This window comes from Chiloscyllium punctatum, chromosome 11, assembly GCF_047496795.1.
Source record: "Chiloscyllium punctatum isolate Juve2018m chromosome 11, sChiPun1.3, whole genome shotgun sequence".
Lineage (NCBI taxonomy): Eukaryota > Metazoa > Chordata > Chondrichthyes > Orectolobiformes > Hemiscylliidae > Chiloscyllium > Chiloscyllium punctatum.
The window spans coordinates 45713381-45736960 of NC_092749.1; the positions used below are offsets into that span (position 1 = coordinate 45713381).

General features: G+C 40.7%; 1 protein-coding gene across 3 annotated transcripts in view; it reads right to left on the reverse strand.

The window, feature by feature from the left end:
• Positions 1 to 23580, reverse strand: part of kcnh1a (potassium voltage-gated channel, subfamily H (eag-related), member 1a) — a 293626-nt gene that overhangs the window by 258497 nt on the left and 11549 nt on the right. For all 3 annotated transcript variants that reach the window (XM_072580730.1, XM_072580729.1, XM_072580731.1), the window contains exon 2: positions 16627 to 16750. In XM_072580730.1, the coding sequence (XP_072436831.1) occupies positions 16627 to 16750 (124 nt within the window). The remainder of the gene's footprint in view (positions 1 to 16626; positions 16751 to 23580) is intronic.

A 23580-nucleotide genomic window follows, 5' to 3' on the forward strand; every position in this document is an offset into this window, starting at 1 on the left:
CTGGGATGGTGTCCTGAAACAGGGTCTTCTGGGCCCAAAGATGCTCACAGTTATCCTGTTGGGTCATCTATAGTCTCCCCTGTTAAAAGTCAACAGCTTTCCACCAACCACTCTGCAGCCACAGGGATATCTCTGCACAGGGGCACGAAGACAGGAAAAGGCACCTGAAGGACAGGTACTAAGAGAATGCACAAGGATAACTAGTTATCTTCCACTGACCTTATTTCAGTATTGTGACTACAAGAGAACTCTGATCTGTAGAAGGGCAAATGGTAAGGCACAGAGGACAGTTGTACAATGGGAATTTGTGCTTGTGTTTATGGAAATCATAGTTAAGTAACAGAATCAGAACGGTCTGGGCAGAGATGTTCTGGCTGCCTCACCTTCTCCGCCATCCTCCAGCTGTTCCTCCTATTCCTGCCTCACCGAGGCAAGCACGGTGCTATCACAATGGCCAGGGTCGGAAGGATTATTCAGGAGCAGTCAAGACAGCAGAACCATTGTTTCAACACCTCCATGCTCTATAATACTTAGTGTGACAGCATGGCTCCATTGTCTTTGTGCTGGCTTCACATTTGAGCTGCAGATTGGAATCATGAGTCAGATATCAACTAGACTGCCCCTTTTGGTCGGTAGCCATCCTCTGGCAGTGGATGCATGAGGGAACCCAGTCTACCAGAGAATGAATGTACTACAGAAAATGCCAGGACAATAGACATTGACCACCATATGTGGTGAGCATGGTCACACAGAACCTATATATTCAGCATTCAGTAACTTTCACAGTTGCAGTGCCTCTGTGGTGAAACGCAGCATGCACACGCGCACACATACACACAAAATTAATCCCACTGTCCCGCAAAGTCACACACTGCTTACTTCTCCCTAAGTATTCAGAAAAATCTACTCTCCTTGCACAAACAGCCGTTATCACCCCTTTGATATGGTGAATGTCAAAATGAGAAATGTTCCAGACATCACCTGTTCTAGCCAACAAGGATCTCACTGCAAAAAGAAGAGGAAGTGCTAAAGCTCTTAGAAAACATAAAGGTAGATAAATCCCAGGTCCAGATCAAATGTATCCTAGGATATTGTAGGACGTTAGGGAGGAAATTGCCGGGCTCTTAGCAGAAATATCTGTAAACAGAAGCGAAGTACTGGAAGACTGGAGGGTTGTTAATGTTGTGACATTGTTTAAGAAAGTTAAAACTCACAACACCAGATTATAGTCCAACAGGTTTATTTGGAAGCACTAGCTTTCGGAGTGCTTGACAACCGCCTGATGAAGGAGCTGCGCTCCAAAAGCCAGTGCTTTCAAATAAACCTGTTGGACTATAACTTAGTGTTGTGTGATTTTTAACATTGTACGTTCAGTCCAACACCGGCACTTTCAAATTTTGTTTAAGAAAAGTTGTAAGGAGAAGCCTGGAAATTACAGACCTGTGAAGTTGTCAGAGATGATTCTGAAAGATAGGATTTACATGCATTTGGAGAGGCAAGGAATGTTTAGGGATAGTCAGCATGGTTTTGCGAAAGGAAAATCATGTCTCTCAAACTTGATTTGAGTTTTATGATGAAGTAATCAAAAAGATTGATGAGGACTGAGCTGTAGTCAGTATTTACTTTAATAAAGACTTTGACAAGGTTCCACATGGTAGACTAATTAGTAAAGTTAGATCACATGGGATTCAGTGTAAGCAAAATTGGCTTTATGATAGGAGACAGAGGATGGTGGTGGTGGAGGGTTGCTTTTCAGACTAGAGGTCTGTGACCAGCAGTGTTCCACAGGGATCGTTGCTGAGTCCATTGCTTTTCATAATTTATATAAATGATCTTAATGTGAATATAGGAGGTATGGTTAGTAAGTTTGCAGATGACACCAAAATTGGAGGTTTAGTGGACAGAGATGGTAATTACTCAAAAGAAAACAGGGTCTTGATCAGATGGACCAATGGGCTGAGGAGTGGCAGGTGGAGTTTAATTTAGATAAATGTGAGGTGCTGCATTTTGGAAAGGCAAATCAGAGCAGGACTTACACACTTAATGGTAAGGCCCTGGGGAGTGTTGCTGATCAAAGGATTCATAATTCATTGAAGGTGGAGTTGCAGGTAGATAGGATAGTATGCTTGTCTTTATTGATCAGTGCTTTCAGTATAGGAGTTGGGAGGTCATGTTGCAGCTGTAGAAGACATTGGTTAGGCCACTATTGGTATACTGCATGCAATTCTGGTCTCCTTGCTATAAGAAGGATGTTGTGAAACCTGAAAGGGTTCTGAAAAGGTTTACAAGTAAGTTGCCAGAGATGGAGGATTTGAGCTATAGGGAGAGGCTGGGGCTATTTTCCATGGCATATCCAAGGATGAGGGGCGGCTTTGTAGATGTTCATAAAATCATGAGGAGCATGGATAGGATAAATAGACAAGGTATTTTCTCTGGATTGGGAGAGGCTATAACTTAGAGGACGTAGGTTTAAGGTGAGAGGGGAAAAACTTAAAAGGGAGCTAAGGGGCAATTCCTTCACGCAGAGGGTGGTGCGTGTATGGAATGAGCTGCCAGAGGAAGTGGTGGAGACTGGTACAATTCCAATATTTAAAAAGCACCTGGGTGGGAATATGGGCCAAACGCTGGCAAATGTGATGAGATTTATTTAGGATATCTGGTCGGCATCAACAAGTTGTGCCAAGGTATCTGTTTCCATGCTGTATATCTCTGACTCTAATTGGGTCAACGGGCTTTGGAGTAGTAGATGGAGTGTGTGAATTATTGCAGTTAAGTAAAACAAACAAGGACAGGACTTATACAATTAATAGTAGGGCTGTGGGTAGTGTTGCAAAACAGAGAGGCCTAGTGGTTCAGGTACATAATGCTTTGAAATTTACGTCACAGGTAAACTGGGTGGCAAAGAAGGCAGCTAGCATGCTTCCCTTCATTGTTCAGACCTTTGAGCAAAGAAGTTGGAATGTCATGTTGAGAGTGTACAGGATGTTGCTGAGGCCTCTTCTGGAGGATTGTGTGCAGTTCTGGTCATCTTGATATAGGAAGGATATTGTTAAACTGGAAACAGTTCAGAAAAAAATGACCAGGAATGATGTTTTGAGATATAAAAAATAGACTGGATAGGCTGGGAATGTAGGAGATTGAGGGCTGATCTTATTGATGTTTATGAAATCTTGAGGGGTATAGATAAGGTGATTGACAAGGATCTTTTCCCTAGAGGGAAGGAGTTCAAAACTAGCGGGCATATTTTTAAGGTGAGAGGAGAACAATTTAAAAAGGACATGAGGTGCAACGTTTTTATACAAAGCGTGGTTTGTATGTGGAATGAACTGCCAGAGAAAGTGGGGAATGTGGTTACAGTTCGAACCTAGAAAAGACATTTGGATAAGTCCATAAAAAGGAAAGATTTGGAATGATATGGGCCAAGTACAGGCATGTGAGGCTAGTTTAGTTTGGAGCATGATTGGCATGGACTGATTGGACCAAAGGGTCTGTTTCCATGCTATGTTTCTCTATGCAAAGAAATTCAGGGTCACAGTCACTAACACTGGATTGTGCTCTCTCTCTCTCTCTACTCGGATTCTGCAGGTCTGATTGCAAGGGGTGACAGAGTTCTGGGAGCACTTCCCACTGAAAGCATAAATGATACATACACTGCTCATGGTTTAATTAGGGATAGAAGAAGTGATCCCAGAAGACCGTGAGTATATCAGGCAGTTGTCAAATCCTGTCTCTCCCTCCTCCTGCTTTTCAAGTGTCCGAAAGCAACATGCATTCTTCCCTCCTGTCTCTGCTCCATCTCCCTATCACAGAGGCATAGAGATGTACAGCATGGAAACAGACCCTTCGGTCAAACCCATCCATGCCGACCAGATATCCCAACCCAATCTAGTCCCACCTGCCAGCACCCAGCCCATATCCCTCCAAACCTTTCCTATTCATATACCCATCCAGATGCCTTTTAAATGTTGCAATTGTACTAGCCTCCACCACTTCTTCTGGCAGCTCATTCCATACACGCACTTCCCTCTGTGTGAAAACATTGCCCCTTAGGTCTCTTTTATAGCTTTCCCCTCTCACCCTAAACCTATGCCCTCTAGTTCTGGACTCCCTGACACCAGGGAAAACACTTTGTCTATTTATCCTATCCATGCCCCTCATGATTTTATAAACCTCTATAAGGTCACCCCTCAGCCTCCGACGCTCCAGGGGAAAGAGCCCCAGCCTGTTCAGCCTCTCCCTTTGGCTCAAATCCTCCAACCCTGGCAACATCCTTATAAATCTTTTCTGAACCCTTTCAAGTTTCACAACATCTTTCCGATAGGAAGGAGACCAGAACTGCACGCAATATTCCAACAGTGGCCTAACCAATGTCCTGTACAACCGCAACATGACCTCCCAACTCCTGTACTCAATACTCTGACCAATAAAGGAAAGCATACTAAACGCCTTCTTCACTATCCTATCTACCTGCGACTCCACTTTCAAGGAGCTATGAACCTGCACTCCAAGGTCTCAAGGTGAATTCAACAGTAGCATTCACGGTTGAGAACAAATGGCCTGGGCAATACATTTGCAGTCACAACTAAGGACCTCCCCACCAGCAACACCAATTTCTGCTGACTTCATTAATGTTATGCATCTACGCCAAACACAGTTCACTTCCCAAAACTCAGAGAGACCTATGAGATGTTGGCAGCAAATAGCCTGCAAGTAGTTGAGGATCCTTTTTTTAGCCCCACTGACCCCCCCTTCTGCCTCATGGTTGGTTCAGCTTTGCATATTTAAAAGAGAATGTTAGCTGAAGCAACAAAGTTAAAAATGTTTAAGTGTTAAATCAGTGTTACAGACTAAACAATGTCACAATCTGTTGCTCTAATTACTTTCACTGCACATTTCTAAGGCCTTCATTACGGCATTCAGTATTCACCACAAAGGAGGCTTCCTCTCACTGACAAGTCTAGAACTATGGGTTACAGTTGCTAGATAAGGGATCAGTCATTTAGAACATAAATAAGGAGAAATTCTTCACTTAAAGGCTTCTAAATCTTTGAAATTCTCAATTCACAGAGCTGTGAATCCTCAGTCATTGAGTATATTCAAGACAGAGACTGATAGATTTTTGGATATTATGGAAACCAAGGGATATGGATGTAGTGTGGGAAGATACAAGATCAGCTATCATCATTTTGAAAGGCCATTCAAGCTTAAAGATGCATCTAGCCTTGCTCTGACCTCTAATGTTATGTTCTTGTGATTCACGATTTCCAATTTAAAAATAAATAAGGGATACAATGTTTTTTGAGGCTGAAGACAACGCATAGGGGGAGAAAGATAACATACAATAGGAGAGGTTAACATCAGACTTTTCTAAAGTCCAGGTGAAAGAGCTGAAAATGTGTTGAAGTATTGGACCAGTGAATACTTAGTAAAACTCCTCCACATTTCATGAATGAGAAGTCCTTAGGGGAAAACATGGTGCCCATGAATCTGCCCAAGTGTAATTTAAATCATTGAGTCACAATTCACTAAAATCTGCTCTTAAAGTAAAATCTAGTGAAAGTTAGGAGAGAATAGGTGAGAAGTTAATTCATAGCTTTCTCTTGGAGACATTTGGTTTCTTGTTTGTACTGATAGGAAACATAGGCAAAAGTGAGGACTGCAGATGCTGGAAACTAGAGTTTAGATCAGAGTAGTGTTGGAAAAGCACAGCAGGTCAGGCAGCATCTGAGGAGCAGGAAAATCGACATTTCAGGCAAAAGCCCTTCATCAGGAATAGAGGCAGGAAGCACAAAGCGCTTCAGGGAACATCTCTGGGACACTCGCACCAATCAACCTCACCGCCCCATGGCCCAACATTTCAACTCCCCTTCCACTCTGCCATGGACATGCAGGTCCTGGGCCTCCTCCACCACCACTCCCTCACCACCCGACGCCTGGAGGAAGAACGCCTCATCTTCCGCCTCAGAACACTTCAACCCCAGGGCATCAATGTGGACTTTACCAGTTTCCACATTTCCTCTCCCCCCACCTTACCCCAGTTCCAACCTTCCAGCTCAGCAGTATTCTCATGACCTGTCCCACCTGCCAATCTCCCTTCCCACCTACCCGATCCACCCTCCCCTCTGACCTATCACCTCCATCTCCACCCACATTCACCCATTGTACTCTTTGTTATCTTCCCCCACCCTTCTCTCTGACCTATCACCTCCATCTCCACCCACATTCACCTATTGCACTCTTTGCTACCTTCTCCCCAGCCCCATCCCCTCCATTTATCTCTCCACCTTGGAGGCTTCCTGCCTCTATTCTTGATGAAGGGCTTTTGCCCGAAACTTTGATTTTCCTGCTCCTCTGATGCTGCCTGACCTGCTGTGCTTTTCCAGAACCACTCTGATCTGATCTATAGGAAAACTGAGTATTACCTGAGAGATCAAGAAGTTAAGCAATGAGCCCCTTAGTCTTTTGACGAAGATGACATGAAAGCCAAGAATGGTTAAAATTCAATGTTACTTCTGACATGATGTTGGAGGGTGCCAATGTCTGTAAATACATTGGCCTGAAACTTCTATGTGCTGACAATGATAAGCAATAGCTTCTGCATTCAAAAATTCTCTGAATTAATGCTGTTGCATATTACTTTCAGTGACTACTGATCCTGACTTTCACAGTAACGCACAGCACAGAGTCCCTCAGGAAACTCCATCAGATCAGAGTAAAGTCAGAGTAAGTAAGGACACACATCCTTTTTAAAGCAGCAGCTGCTTTATTGTAAGCTCAAAGATTCAGACTTTCAATACTAGTGAATGTTAGTGAATTGGTGAGTAAGTAAATGGGTAGGTGAGTGAGCAGTAGGTGCATAGAGCAGGAAAGTGGCCAGGAGAATAGTGTGAGTTAGGTAGGTAAAGTGAGTGGGTGGAAGATTAAGATGGTGGGGTCAGGAGGGTAATCAGGTGGTCAGGTGGCATAGTTCGGTTATGGGGTAGTCAAGTCTGGTCAGAGGTATAGTCAGTTGGTCAAAACAGTATCCACATGATCGGAAGGGTAGTCAGATGGGGGGGTAGTAGTGAGGTCAGTTTGGATCAAGGGAACATTCCAATGGTTGGGAGGATAGTTGGATTGGATTGAGAGGAGGGGTGGTCAAGTGCAATGCAAGGGTAGTCAGATCGAGTTGTTCTGAGGGCTGGTCAGGTAGTGGGTAGGGTAATCGAGTTGGTTTGAGAGTTTGATATGAGATGTGTTTTACCTGTTCCACCAGTGGGTGTAGATCAAATCTCATGAACATGAGATACTGAGATTTTGCATACTGATAATCCAGCCACCTTTGAACTATAGGTATCTACTAGGTAGAAGATTTCAGGAAATCAGGATGAGCTTGTGGTTTGGCACTACAATGTGACTGTGCCAAAGTATGGAACTGGCCATCCATTACATGCTTTGAGAGGATTTCTCATTGGCTATGCCATACTGCGTCACTTTCTTATGTACATGGCTTCCAGGATGCATAGCTGTACTACGTTGGCAGTAGCTCTTACGTTGTTGTTAGCTTTTAGGATGTGCTGACCTGGCATTTAACGATATGATGTTGTGTGTAATTGAACAACGTGAAACTGGTGATTATCATCCGAAATTTTGAACCTCATGGATGTGATTACATTTATGTACTTGCTTAACACTCAACTTGCAATCTCTTTAAGAAAGTTATCTTGAGAATGATAGCCTTGTACAAAAACTGTTGGCTTGTAGTGGCACGTTTCAGCCACTAGATAGCATTGACACCAAGTAAGGAATGAAGACAGCACAGGAGCTTCCCTTTACTTTAGTGCCAATTCAGAGCAGCAAAATGGTGAAACCAGCTGACCTTTAGACAGAGGTAAAGATTTTCTAACTGTATAAAATAATATTTTTGTGGTTGTATATCCATTCAGGAAAGCTTTGTGGCTCTACAATGAGACTGAGATCTTTCTCCCCTTAGGTCACATTTTATGATACAGTGATGCTGCGAACATGTCAGTTAAAGGTATACTGATGAAAAATAACATAGAAAGGGAGGGGAGGGGTCCAATAATCATCACCCATGTTGGTACCAGTGACACTGGTAGAATTAGAAAGGAGAATTTGTTGAAAGACTGGACAGTTAGGAGCTAAATGAAAAAGCTGAACCTCCAAGGTAATAATCTCTGAATTACTTCCTCAGCCACAGGCAAACTGAAGTTAAATGCATGACTCAAAGATTGTGGGCTGAATGGGTTTCAGGTCATGGGGCACTAGCACGTGTACTGGAGTAGAAGGGAGTTGTTCTGGTAGGACAGGCTTCACTTTGAACTGTGCTGGAACCAGCATCGCAGTGAACCAAATAACTAGGGCTATAGAGAGGGCTTTAAATTAATTAGAAGGATGGAGGGTGTGGGAGAGGAGAAATGAAAGCTTACTGTGACGATGCTGCTCCTTTAACAAGATTATGTTGTCCTTGGTTTTTTTCAAAAGGGGTTGGAAAAGGCAAAGATTCTGTTTTGTCTGAGGTAGTCCACTTTGATTATGGCTAACAGATGCTGCCTAAGGCAACAATCAGGGAAAAGGCTTTTAGTTTTTTTAAAAATAAACACTAGTACAATGAAAGGGGAGTGGCCTCTTCTCCCAGTTCAGGGATTTTTTTTCTAGTTTGGTTTTAGTTTTAGCTGGGGACCGAGAGAAATAACTGCTGGAGGGAAAAGAGGCTCCATTCAGCAAATGATCCCTAGCTGACTCTCTCTGCCATCTCTCTCTCTCCTGAAAGAACCTGTGTTTGAATTTACCTTTTTGCCAAGGGGTATGTTTATGGGATGTTGCAGAAAATCAGAACAGCTCTTTGTTAAGTTGCGGGGGATATCGTGTTGGTCGAGTTTTAAAATAGTTGTTTTTCTAAATTCTGTTTTCTTTTGCGCGTGTTTCATTTGGTAGTCTTTAAATAAATTATGTTTTGTTTTAAACTGAGCGGCTTAACCAACTGCATCACTCTTGGAATAGCCACCTTACATCTGCTTAAATCAACTAGAAAAGTTACGGTCTGGGCTGTCCTCTTGAAATGTTTTGAGGGGGTCTGGGCCTGGTCCATAACATTACAAAGCAAAGGATACAGCAGTATTACTGTATGGTAACGATACCAGAGTTAGGAGTGGAATATATAAACACAGAAAAACAGCAGCAAATATTATCAAAAGGGGAAACAACAGTGAAAGGGATAACACAACCATGGTTGACCAGTGAAGTTAAGAATAGCATCAGATTGAAATGAAAAACATAACGTTTGCAAAATAATATGTACCACACTAGAGGATTAAGAAAGTTTTAAAACAACCAACAAAGGAAAACCAAAGTTTGAGGGAGAAATAAACTTTTAGGGTAAACTTGCAGGTAATATCAAGACTAACAGCAAAAGCCTCTTTAAATATATAAAAAAAAGCAGAGGGAAGCCAAAGTGAGCAAACCTCCCTTAGAAAAAGAGGCTGGAAAATAATAATGGGGAACCAGGAAATGACAAATGAGCTGAAATAAATACCTGGAAACAGTCTTCACAGTAGAAGACCCTAACAGCATTCCAAAAATATTAAATATTCAAGGGACAAAAGGAGGGGAGGAAATAAAGACAATCACTAGAGAAAAGGTGCTAGGGAAATCAATGGTGCTAAAGACCAGTACATCCCTTGGACCAGGTGGAATGATATTACAGTGACAAGTGACTGATAGTAATCTTTCAAGAATCCTTAGAATCTGGAAAAGTTCCAAAAGATTGGAAAATTGACAATGTTATTTTAAAAAGGAGGGACAAAAAAGACAGGTAACTGTAGGTTAATTAGCTTGATGTCTATTATTGGGAAAATGTTAGAGTTTATTATAAAGGATGTAATGGCAGAGTATTTAAAGCGGCAGAATATGATCAAACAGAGTCAGTATATGGCTCCATGAAGGGGAAATCATGCCTTACAAAATTATTCAAATTCTTTGAGGAGGTAACCATTTGTATCGATAAAGGGAAGCAGCAGATGTAACATATTTGGATTTTCAGAAAATGCTTGATAAGGTACCACACATTAAGCTATTTAATAAGAGCCCTTAGTGTTGGAGATAGCATTTTAGCATGGATAGAGGATTGGCTAAATAATAGAAGACAGAAAGTTGGGATAAGAGGGGAATTTTCAAGATGGAAACCTGTAACTAGTGGAGTGCCACAGGGATCAGTGCTGGGGCTACAATTATTCACAATATAAATAAATGATATGGATAATGAAAGTGAATGCACTAAAACCAAGTTTGCGCCTAACACAAAAATAGGTAGAAAGGCAAATGGTGAGGATGATACAAAGACTCCACAGAGGAATATAGACAGATTAAGCAAGTGGGCAGAAACTTGGAAAAAAGAATACAATGTAGGTTGACAGTAGGTGCAAAGGGACTGCTTTATGAGGAGAGGATAAGTAGATTGGGCTTGTACTCATTGGAATATAGAAAACTGAAAGGCAACGTTATTGAAAAATACAAGATCTTAGGGGACTAGACAGAATGGATGGAGAAAAGTTGTTTCCCTTGTGAGAGAGTCTACGGTAAGTGTGCATAATCTCAGAATAAGGGTTCACACATGAGACAGAGCTGAGGAGGCATTTCTTCTCATAGAAGGTCGTGAAACTGTGGAATTCTTTACTACAGAAGGCTTTTGAGACTAGGTCATTAAGCATATTCAAGGCTGAGGTAGACAGATTTTTAATTTGTGAGGGAAGCAAGGATTATAGGGTAAAGGTAGAAAAGTGAAATTGAGGCTTATCAAGTTAGCCATGATCGTATTAAAGGTGGAGCAGACTAGCTTGGCTGAATGGCCTACTCCCGCTCCTATACCATATGGTCTTATTACATACTGACTGCGAGACGTAACACAACAATTAGGGAGGCAGTGTGGAGTTACCCAAATGTAATTGGCCTATTATTTCCTTGGAAGCTACCACCTAGGAGCGGCATGGTGGCACAATAGTTAGCACTGCTGCCTCACAGCACCATGGTCCCAGGTTCAATTCCAGCCTCAGGCGACTGTCTGTGTGGGTTTCCTTTGGGTGGTCTGGTTTCCTCCCACATTCCAAAGATATGAAGGTCAGGTGAATTGGCCATGCTAAATTGCCCCTAGTGTTAGGTGCATTAGTCAGAGGAAAATGGGACTGGGTGGGTTACTCTTCAGAGGGTCGGTGTGGACTTGTTGGGTCGAAGGGCCTGTTTCCACACTGTAGAGAATGGAATCTAATCTAATCACAGTACTGTATGAAGTCTTCAATTTAGCTCCAGGCATTCAGTTAGGGTCTGCGGAGGTGCAAAATTGCTCAGTGAGAGTTGAATTATCTTGGATGGTTTCCACATATGTGTGCTTGTCTACATCTCCTCAGAATCCAAGGTACATTTTCAATACATGCCTGGTCTCCAGCGATGTGGCCGATTAAGTGAGGGCATTTTTGTATTCAGTTAAATTCTCTGGTGATTCTTGGATTCACAGATTATATTTCAATGATCAGCATCCAGGTTGGCGTGTTAGTTCTCGTGTCCCAATGCTGACTGCACCAGGTATTTCCAGGTACTCTCCCATCAAAGCACTAATAAGACCAGAATCTGCTGATCTTCTGGGATTAGATGAGTTCAACTATTTTCAAATGTACATGGCCATAGGCAAAATCTTTTTAATGCCTTTAGTAAATACTTCTTTGAATCGCTTTAATGTGTCAAACAGGAATTCAGTCAGAGTCTCCCATGTGGCAGGCAGGAACTCTACTGCTGAACTAGTGATGCTCCAATGCCACCTGGAAACACACTGATAAAAGGTTAACAAAAAAGCTTTTATTAAGCTACACAGGTACACAGCCATGCAGCTGGCTGGAAGGTATCACACACAGCCTGTATTCCAGGATAATAATGTATGTGCGCAGCAGCATAAAAAAAACATTTAAAGGATTGCATACTATGACAATAAGACATTCATAGCAACTAAATTTGAAAGGGAACATTTGTCACAGTATCTGATCTATTTGGCAAAAGCAGAACATGACATCGTTAATATAACATGGGAATGTGAGAGAATATGAAGGTGCTTTTTAGTTAAAAATCCAACTGGGGGAATTAAGGGCCAAATAAACCTTAAAATTGTGTGAGAATTATCTAGAAGATAGATAAAGGTAAAAACATTTGGTGAACCTTTCTTAATCCATAATTGTTTGGTAGCTGGCACACTGCAGCTGTCTCTTTTTGTTGCTATGATTTTCTTTGCCTGTATTATGGTGTATAGAATAGGTCAAATAAGGCTTAGAATAAAGGAACTTCTATAATATCTTTCACAGCTACCAAACATCAAAAAGCCAATATTTAAGACTACTGTGATGTCTGAAACACAGCAGCCAATCTGCACAGCAAGCTTCCAATAACAGCAATGTGACAACAAACAGATCATTTTTTAAAAATTGATTGAATTTGAACATTGATCCTTACATCATGCATTGCTCACCTGCTCTTCCTCAAAACAGTGCCAGTATTCATCGGAGAGGCCAATGGGGTGCTGGTTTAAGTTAAGGCTCCAGTAGTACAGCACGCCCTCGGTACAGCACTGGAATGTCAACCTTGATCTATGTGCTCAAGTTCTGGAGTCAGCTTTGAATCCATAATCTTCTAACTCGAGACAAAAATTCACTGTCAGCTAAGCGACAGCTACCAGACCAAAGCAAATGGTTTGCAAAAGGTATGCCACGCTTAAAAGACGATGGCCTTTGGTAAGGCTATCTGAGGTCACCGCCCAGCTCAGTACCATCTCCATGATGCGGAGGAACGACCAGCAGTGCAATTAAAAGGTCAGTAACCTCCTCTTCTGTACCGTCAAATACCTGCCTTCCCACACTCACTCTGTTACTGCACACATCTCCCAGAAAGGTTCATGTCCCAATAATGCACACAATATCTTCTCTCTCTTACTCTACTCTTCAGTATCTCAGACCACTAACCTTAAAAGACATCTGTGCTACCTCCCCAATCCTCCACTACATTTTATCACCTGTTCTCCACCTGTGCCAATCGCTGTATTCACAATCATTACTCTCCTTATTCTCACTGTCAGAGAAGATAGCCCATATCAGGGCAGAGAGATGCCACTTGGGTTAAGTGGTATCTGACATCAGGTTACTTCCCCATTGTGAGGAAGTTTAGCCCCTCGCAGGAGAAGGCCTGGATCACTCCTGCAGTGATGCTGAAATATCTACTTCGCACCAAACCAGTAAATAAACAGTTCATGCCACTGCTTCTCTTCCATTAATCCTTTTATCCCTCACAATCATTGGACACCGCTTCTAATCACTGGCTGTAACACCTTCTCTCTCTTTTATTTTTCTTGCAAATGCTACTAGACTACCCTCGACCTCAATGTTGAAATGCCTAGCTCCACCAGAAGCCCTGTTCTCGATCACTGAGGTTGAGAGTACAGAGGCCTCAGAAGAGGTATTGGCAAGGCCACTTCCAGCATCTCCCATCAAACCAGATCCTGACACCTTGGTGGAAATCGTCACAACAGAGTACACAACCTGGTGAGCATCTCACTGCGATAGCTCCACAGCTAGCCAAAGGAGAAATAGCCCAGACAGCTAGCACTCAGAGGACTGTCAAAGACCAGCTACCTGCTGAGACCCAAGCAGGAGAGCACGCTGTGGAGGTGGATGTTAAGTGAATGAACACTAATAATAGAGTAGATAAGCATCCCTGAGCTGCAGACTAGTCCAGTTTGTGGGCTGGGTGTATGTCCCTGTGCACTAAGTACCTTTTGCAGCCATTGAACATAAATGGCTGATGCATTCTGCAATGCAGGTCTGCTCTCCCAGATCACTCTGCTTGTGCATAGTTGAAGTGGTCATTGTGGACATTAATACTGACATTGTCAGAGGACAAGTGAAAGTGGCTGTTGCCCACGTATCTCATCCTGAGCTGTGTTGGTTGCAGACAATACGGAGGTGGTTCAGAGCAAACACCGATCTGAATTTGTCAGGTACTCGCTCTGGTTTTCTTGTTGCATTTGGTATAAATGGAAATCTGAATACTAACGAGGCAAGTGATGGTGAGCTCACCACTACCTAGCATAAAGTCATGCTATCCTTTTTGTGAAAAGCATTAAAGATGCAGCGAAATAATGTCAACATTGAGATGGACCTCACTCCACTTCTCAACTGATTCTGCCACATATCATCCCAAAGCCCATAGCATTGAATAGGCATATGGAGGATAGTGGGCTAGTGTAGGTTAGGTGGGCTTGGATCGGCGCAACATCGAGGGTCAAAGGGCCTGTACTGCGCTGTATGGTTCTATGTTCTATCACTTAGACCTCTGTAAGATTCCACCCAATGTTTCTACAGATTGACTTTGAATTCACTCCCTTATCATATCCTCTGCTTCTACTATTCTGCATGAACAGTGTTTTGATGTCAGACCCTCACTGACCTTGTACAAATTTAGCTGAATCTTAAAACTGTGGCAAGATTAGACTATCACATGTGCAAATATTTCCCAAATGGGAAATACATATTTATATCAGTTCACCTTTGTAGGAAATATTCATCAGTTTTGCTTTTGGTATCACAGCACTCCCTATTAAAATATGCTTTTGGATGTAGGTTTGCTCGCTGAGCTGGGAGGTTCATTTCCAGACGTTTCATCACCCTACTAGGTAACATCTTCAGTGGGCCTCACGCGAAGCAGTGTATATGATTCCTGCTTTCTATTTATATGTTTGGGTTTCTTTGGATTGGTGATATCATTTCCTGTTCTTTTTCTCAGGGGATGGTAGATGGGGTCTAACTTGATGTGTTTATTGATAGAGTTCTGGTTGGAATGCCATGCTTCTAGGAATTCTCGTGTGTGTCTCTGTTTGGTTTGTCCTAAAATGGATGCGTTGTCCCAGTTCAAGTGGTGTCCTTCCTTATCCGTATATAAGGATACTAGGAAGAGAGGGTCATGTTGTTTTGTGGCTAGTTGGTGTTCATGTATCCTGGTGGCTAGTTTTCTGCCTATTTGTCCAATGTAGTATTTGTTGCAGTCCTTGCACGGTATTTTGTAAATGACATTAGTTTTGCTTGTTGTCTGTATAGGGTCTTTCAAGTTTATTAGCTGCTGTTTTAGTGTGTTGGTGGGTTTGTGGGCTACTATGATGCCAAGGGGCCTGAATAGTCTGGCAGTCATTTCCAAGATGTCAGACCTCTTGGCATCATGATAGCCCTCAAACCTACCGACACACCAAAACAGCAGCTAATGAAAGACCCTATACAGACAACAAGCAAAACTAATGCCATTTACAAAATACCGTGCAAGAACGGTCACAAACATTACATTGGACAAACAGGCAGAAAACTAGCCACCAAGATACGTGAACACCAACTAGCCAGGCATGATCCTCTCTCACTAGTATCCTAACATACAGGTAAGGAAGGACCACTTCAACTGGGACAACACATCCATTTTAGGACAAAACAAACAGACACATGCACGAGAATTCCTAGAAGCATGGCATTCCAACCAAAACTCTATCAACAAACACATCGAGTTAGACCTCATCTACCACTCCCTGAGAAAAAGAACAGGAAATGACATCACCAACCCAAAGAAACCCAAACACATTAATAGAAAGCAGGAATCATGTACACTGCTTCGCCCGAGGCCCACTAAAGATGTTACCTAGTAGGGTGACAAAACGTCTGGAAATGAACCTTCCAGCTCAGTGAGCAAACCTACAACCAGAACCTCAACCTGAACTACAAATCTTCTCAAAACTCGATAAAATATGCTTTTTTCATAATCATGAGAAGATGCTCACAAAAGGTTGTTGATAAATGTTTTAATATGCTATTAGGTGATTTTTTTTAGAAGACTATTCTTCACAAAGAAATGAGTTATAGTTGAAACTAGCAACCTTTATACCAAAACCATGCTGAAGTTTGGATTTTGCCAGATTTTCAGTCCAGCATTTGGAGTGCTGAATAAAGCAGTATACAAAACAACCTGGTCAATAAACAGCCTGGAGCTACATTGTGCATTCCTGTCTGAATTAGTCAGACAAGATTTTATTTTAATTTTCTTCAATTAAAATTGATACAAAGTTCTGGTTTTTAGGTAATTCCAGTTTCTGTAACCAGCTGTCCCTGCATCTATAAATGTGATCATGTTAGTGAATCATTTCAAGTTTTTGAAAGCCAAGGTTTAAATTCATTAGAGGTCAATACCCTTAACGTATAACTGAAAATATGATATGAATCACTTATTATAAAATGCAAGAAAGCAACAGTAATTTAAAATTTATTTACACAACCGCACAGAAAATTATTTTCCAGGTATCTCTACAAATAGCATTTTTGATCTTTAAAAGTCACTGGAAATTTCTACTGGGTATCGTTAGAAGCTGACAAGTGAAGAACATGCATGCCTTCTTTCAAACCAGCCACGTGTTACTAATAAATTATGAGTGATATTAAAATATGTTCAAGTTCGTAAGAGTATTCCTTATATTTGTAACCTTTATAGCATACAGAATAATAGTGTCCCAGCACACATTTTATTATGAACATAAAGTAAAAATGCTGTCACATCTTTTAATACCTGCAAGTACTGCTTTTTTGCATAACCTCTGCTCGATGGTATCCAGACAGTTTGCAGAACCCATCATTACTGTATACAATAGGCCAGTCCACTATTTGGGCATTCCCAAGCACAAAATTTGTATCTGCAGAAAAAGAAAATAGATTTATAAATATCTCATTTTCACAGGATATTATTAGATTACTTACAGTATGGAAACAGGCCCTTCAGCCCAACAAGTCCACATCAACCCTCTGAAGAGCAACCCATCCAGAGCACCCTATTCCCCTACATTTACCCCTTCACCTAACACTGCGGGCAATTTAGCATGGCCAATTCACCTAACTTGCACATTTTTGGACTGTGGGAGGAAACTGGAGCACCCGGAGGAAACCCACGCAGAATTTGCAAACTCCACACAGACAGTCGCATGAGGTGGGTATTGAACCCAGGTCTCTGGTGCTGTGAGGCAGCAATGTTTAACACTGTGCTACCATGCCACCCATTATGTTTGTCCAATACCTTGAAGGGTGCAGAGAGCAATGTATACACACATAGCACCAACTCACCAAGGATCCTTTGGCAGCAGCTTCCAAATGCTTGACATCTACCATCTAACTTAACAAGGGAAACAACAGCATGGGAAGACCAGCCCCTATGATTTGTTCTCCAGCTACACACCATCCTGACTTGGACCTACATTGCCATTCCATGACTGCCATTGGGTCACGTGGACATATGAGCTACGAGCAGGAATAGGCCAACTGGTCTCTCAAGCTTGCTCCACCATTTGATAATATCATGTCATCTCAACTTCACTTTCCTGGCTTATTTCTGTACCCTTTGACTCTCTCATTAGTCAAGAATCTATCTACCTCTCCCTTCAAAATATTCAAAGACCTTGCTTCCACCATACTATGTTGAAGAGAATTCCACAGACCTTCATCTCTCAGAGAGGGAAATCATTCTCATCTCTGATTTAACTGCATGACCACTTATTTTTGAACAACGTCTCCTAGTTCTTATCTCTCCCTCCAATTGGAAACATCCTTCCAGCATCTTCCCTGTCAAGTCTCCTTAAATTCCCACATATTACAATAAAATCAAGTCAATTTGCCAAGCTCCAGTGAATACAGGCCAAGCCATCCAACCTATTTGCATAAGGTAATGCTTTCATCCCAGGAATCAGTCAAGTGAACATTTTCTGAGTTGCCTGACCACAATCTCAAGGCACAAGGTATATATGGAAATAAATGGGAACATCATACCTGCAAGTTGTCCTGTAAGTCCCTTACTGTTCTGAATTGGAAATATATCACCATACTTTCAGTGTCACTGGGTCAAAATCCAGGAACTCCTTCCCTAACAGCACAGTAGCAGTGTGCACACCAATTGGACTGTAGCAGCTCAGCACCACCTTCTCACGAGCAACTAGCTAGAGATGGGAAATAAATGCTGACCCAAGAATGGCTTCCTATCTATGGTTACATGGTCTGATCACTCATCTACCATGCACCACTTGCTTTTATCCACACCCACTGCAATGGCTGAAGATGTTCCATTTCCTGATTACCTGTCTCACTCACAATCAGAATTACCTGTTCCTTATCATGCATAAAACTAGATGACCCTAACCGAAGAGTTAGGTGCCATCTGAGACAAACTATCCAGGTACTTTTCCCCTCCTTGATGCACCACAACATTTGTACTTCAGTCTCCAGTTCAATAACTCTGAGCCAATGTTCTTTAAGCATCAGATGCTTACTGCTGACATAGTTTTCTTGGATCACAGTGCAGATCCACCAGATCCCACGTATTACAGCTGCAAAACATCACTGCCCTGTCAATTTATTTTGTTCATTTACTTATTTTAAAAATTATTTTATAATGAATAAATAAATACAATTAGTATTGTGAATAAATACTACAATCATGATTAGTAAACAATGGTACAAATTAAAACCTACAATTAGGAACAATTAACCAATAAACTACCTCTTTAACTCCCTTTCAAACAGCACTATGTGTGTACCTACACCACGTGAACTGTAACAGTTTACATGGGGAGGTCACTATCGCCTTTGCAAAAGCAATTAATAATGGGCGATAAATGCTGGCCTAGCCAACAATGGCCACATCCCATGAAAGAATAAAAGCAAATACGTCTAATAATCAAGTACATCAAGCAACCAGTTTCACCTTTAATTTCCCAGTACAACTAACTTTAAAATAGATTAAGTTTCAATCACTGATTGCAATGGTTGAACAAATGTATTAGGTTTAGAATACTTATAAGGCAATTTTGACTTCTATTAATTTAAATGGAAATCAAAAGAAATGCTGATATTTTTAATCAACCTGCTTTGGCCTCTTATTGACAAGTCTTTGAAAAGGTGAGACTGAAACCTAGGCCTTCTAGCCCAAAGGTAGGGACCATACAATCTTAGCACAAGAGCCCTAACCTTCGAGTGAAACGTATCTATTCTAATCAACCTGTTCAAACACACACCTGGGATGGACTTAAACCCAGGCCTCCTGGTAAGGACACTGTTACTGTGCTACAAGACCAGTCTCAAAAGCTAGATATATTTTCCATACTTTTCTAATCTACCTGTTCACCTATACATCTCTGTAGCAAGTGGCACTTGAACCCAGGACTCCTGGTTCACAGAAGAGATACTACCACTGCATTACCAGAGCCCCTAACAGAAATGTATAACAGGTACTGAATCAGTGTCACCTGCTTTCTGATATCACCCAAAGTCAAAATTACACCTTTTTTCTTTAAGCTTTAGGTCACAATGTTTCAATCTAACCCAACTGTTGAAATAAAAAATTAACGCATTTCTATGCGATGAATGTTACTTACAGAAGAATTATACAGAACCAAGGAAAAATAAATAACTAATCCAATTTGAAAACAAATGAGGAAATATATTTCTGCTGCATACTCTTGACTTTGATTTTAAACAACTAAGGAAGTCAGAAAAGAAAAGGCAGAAACTCTTCCCACAATGTTTCAAACATTCTTACAGACCGAAGTTGTGCAGAGAAATGAAGGGAAGAAAGAAGAAAACCAAAGATAAATATGTCAGATACTGAAAATCAAGAGAAAAACTGAACTGGGACCACAGTGAACAGGACATCTTATTAGCCAATACAATTTAATTTTCAGGAACTAACCAATGGAAATGAGAGGAAAATAAAACATTAAAAAAACACTTTGATCTCATTAAACAATTCAAACCTGAATGAATGAAACCCCACTGTTATCATAGTATTCAATGTCAGAGAGGTTGATTGGCAGTCATGAACACATGAAAAGATACTTGCACCTAGAGTGAACCTGGCCTATAAGCAATAGTATGAACAGTTAAATCAGGAAGCCTGTGGTCAGCCACAGTGAAAATTAATTTAAATTATCTTGCCACAGTGGTTAGCCATGAGTAGTTACTTCAATGTAGCACATTCAGAACTTCCAAAAGCTGCAAGTTACTCTTAAACAATTTGAAATAACGGATCCTGTTTCTTTTCAAGAAGCATTAAATCTACATTTAATAGGAATGAAGTGCTTTTATTGTTACTTAAGGTTCAAGAACACTATTTATATTGGCATGGTGACAGAGATGGAAGGAACCACTATGCCCCAATAAATACTGCATCACACTAACAGTTGAGGAGTTCTGGTGTAGTTTCTAAAATGGTAATATTTCATAACGCTGATAAACAAAGAGATCAAGCCCTTAACTTGACATGCTCAGTGTAATACTATATATACACTTTTTCATTTAAAACAAACATTATAAGTACATATCTTCTTACAACTACATACCTCAACTTACCCTTTATTTTATCTCCTTTTTACTTGTATAAAAATGTAACTGATCCCAACTAGTCTGGTTATTTACAAGCTTAATTCCACTTTTCCATCTTCTCATTAATAAGACTTGCCTCTACTTGTTTAATTTTCATGAAGCTTTGACAGAATTTCATTGAAGTAAAACAAGGAAATAGTAATATACCCTGTTTCGGAAATTCTTGTGTGAACAAGAAAACCGATTGCGTGTCTGCTAAAACAATCAAACTGAGTATGTCAAACAAGCTTTACACAGGCTAAACCAGGAAGTGTGTAAAGTGTGACAATACTGTGCCTTTAAGAGATGTATTGTGTCCTGTTTCTCCTACAAAGGAATATTGTCACAGTGGTGTAGAGATGTCTCCTTCAGACAGGCAGTTGGTTAAACAGCTCGAGTTCTCCCTGGGTTTCTTTTCTTTTTGAGACAAAAATGTCATGAGTGGTGGGGTCAGGGCTCCCATGAGCCAGGAAGGCTTTTAGTTTTGCTTTCAGTCAGTTGAAGGTTTCTGCTAGCTGTTAGAGTGACATCTTAGACAGCGACGCTTCCTCTTAAAAAAATCAAATGGAGCAGACTGTTTCTTTCTTCTGGATTGGACAGAGATAGCATGTGACTATCATAACTGTTTTGCTGCATAGCATTTTTTGCCAAAGGGTGTGTTTATGGGATGCAGCCTGTATTGGAACAATTGATGATCAATCATTAAATAATACATTATCTTGTTAGGTATTTCAATTGAGTAAAGTTATGCCAATTTTTTTTTGCATTCTAACTGTGTTATAATAATAAAATGTGTCTTGACCAAAGCCTAGTGGTGGACCAATCAAATCACATTTGGTACACAGCATTTTACATTTGCCTTTAAATAAATATTAAAGTTAGGGTCGAGGTTATCTCCTTATAATACTTTGGCAGAACTTGAGGGTGGAGGGAAAAGGATGATGGCCTGGTCTGTAAGTGGGCTTGTCTAGTGTGATGTGGTCCATAAGTAAACCAAGGAATGTAAACTACAATGTCAAATCAGGTAGGGAAAGAAAAATAACAAGAGATAGAAATATAGACTGAATCAGAAAGGTGATGATAAAGGTTTATTTTAAATCCTTAGAAACAATTTAAACCTGAAGGAATGAGATGTCCCCGAGGGTAAACCACGTTTTAAAAATACAATAATACTTAGAAATGAAGGTACTGATCATATTAAACATTTTTTCTAAGTATGCAAGATAAAGCAGGCCAGTAATCTTTTGCAAGTTTTCCTGTTTGTAAACTTCTGTGTTTAAATTTGTAATAGTCCATATTCAGTGCCAGAGAGACTATTTAGTAGCAATAAACTTTTCAGTCCATTGAAAGAAGACTTAAACTGAAATGGACAAGTCATAGCTATCTGAGGTGAATTTAGTTTGTATTTGCTATGCAAACACAGAAATGCCATTGCACATTCAATCACTAAATGAATCAGAGAATCCCTACAATGTGGAAGCAGGCCATTTGGTCCATCGAGTCCACACTGATCATCCGAAGACCATCTACCCAGACCGACACCCCTACCCTATTCCTGTAACCCCACGTATTCTATAGCTAATCAACCTAGTTTGCACATCACTGAATACTATAGGCAATTGAGCATGGCCAATTCACCTAATCTACACATCTTTGGACTGATCTGTTCATCTTTAACTCCATTTTGCTACTTTTTTCCCCATAACCTTTTATTTCTTCACTGAATTAAAATCTGTCAATTTTAGCCTTAATTATATTTAATGACACAGCCTCAACAACCCTTTTCATTCAAGATTTCCACAGTCATTATCCTCAGAGAAGCAATTCCTCCTCATCCCTGTTGTAAATGTGCAATCCCTTATTCTGAGATTATGGCCTCTATTCCTAGTCTAGACTCATCCATAAAATGAACAATTTTTCTGCATCGACCTCGTCAATTCCCCTAAAAATCTTACACCTCCTATATAAGATCACCTCTCATTCTTCTATATTCCAATGAATAGAGCCCGTTTCCTCCTTACCTGGTATCAGTCGAGTGACCCTTCGCTCAACTATCTCCAACGCCAGTACATCTTTCCTTAATTAAGGGGCACAAAACTATTTACACTATTCTAGCTGTGGTTTGACAAGTACCTCCCTATTATTATGTTAACATTGTATGTGCCTTCTTTATTGCTGCTAAACTTGTATAATAGCTTTTTGTGATCCATGGACAAGGACTCTCAAATTCCTCTCTTCTGTAGCCTTTTGCAGGTTTTCGTCATTTAAATAATAATCAGTTCCACTCTTCTTCTTGCTGAAGTGCATAACTTCACATTTTCCCACATAATAATCCATCTGCCAAATTTTTGCCCACTTGCTTAAGCTGTTTATATCTCTCTGTAGAGTCTTTGTATCATCTCCACCAATTGCCTTTATATCTACTTTTGTGTCAACCACAGACTTGGCTACAGAATATTCACTTTCCTCCTCAAAGTCACTAACATATATTGTTAATAGTCATAGAGATGTACAGCACAGAAACAGACCCTTCAGTCCAACCCGTCCATGCCAACCAGATATCCCAACCCAATCCGGTCCCACCTGCCAGCACCTGGCCCATATCCCTCCAAACACTTCCTAATCATATACCCATCCAAATGCCTTTTAAATGTTGCAATTATACTAGCCTCCACCACTTCCTGTAGTAGCTCATTCCATACACGTACCTGTTTCCTGTGGCATTCCACTGGCTACAAATTATCATCCTGATATGCCCCCACCCTTTAACCCAATTCTCTGTGTTTTATTAATCAGCAAATCCTTTATCCACACTAATACTTTATTAAATAGCTTAATGTGTGATGCCTCATGAAATACCTTCTGAAAATCCAAACATATTACATCCACACTTCCCTTTTATCTACACTATTTGCTACCTCTGCAAAGAATTCAAATACATTTGCCACATATGATTTCCCCTATATGAAGCCATGCTGACTCAACTTCATCATTTTATGCATTTCTAAATGTTCTGTAATGATATCCTTTATAACAGACTCAAATATTTTCTCAAATAATAGGTGTTGAATTAACTGACCTGCAGCTACTGTTTTTTTCTTTCTCTTTTTAAATAAAAGTG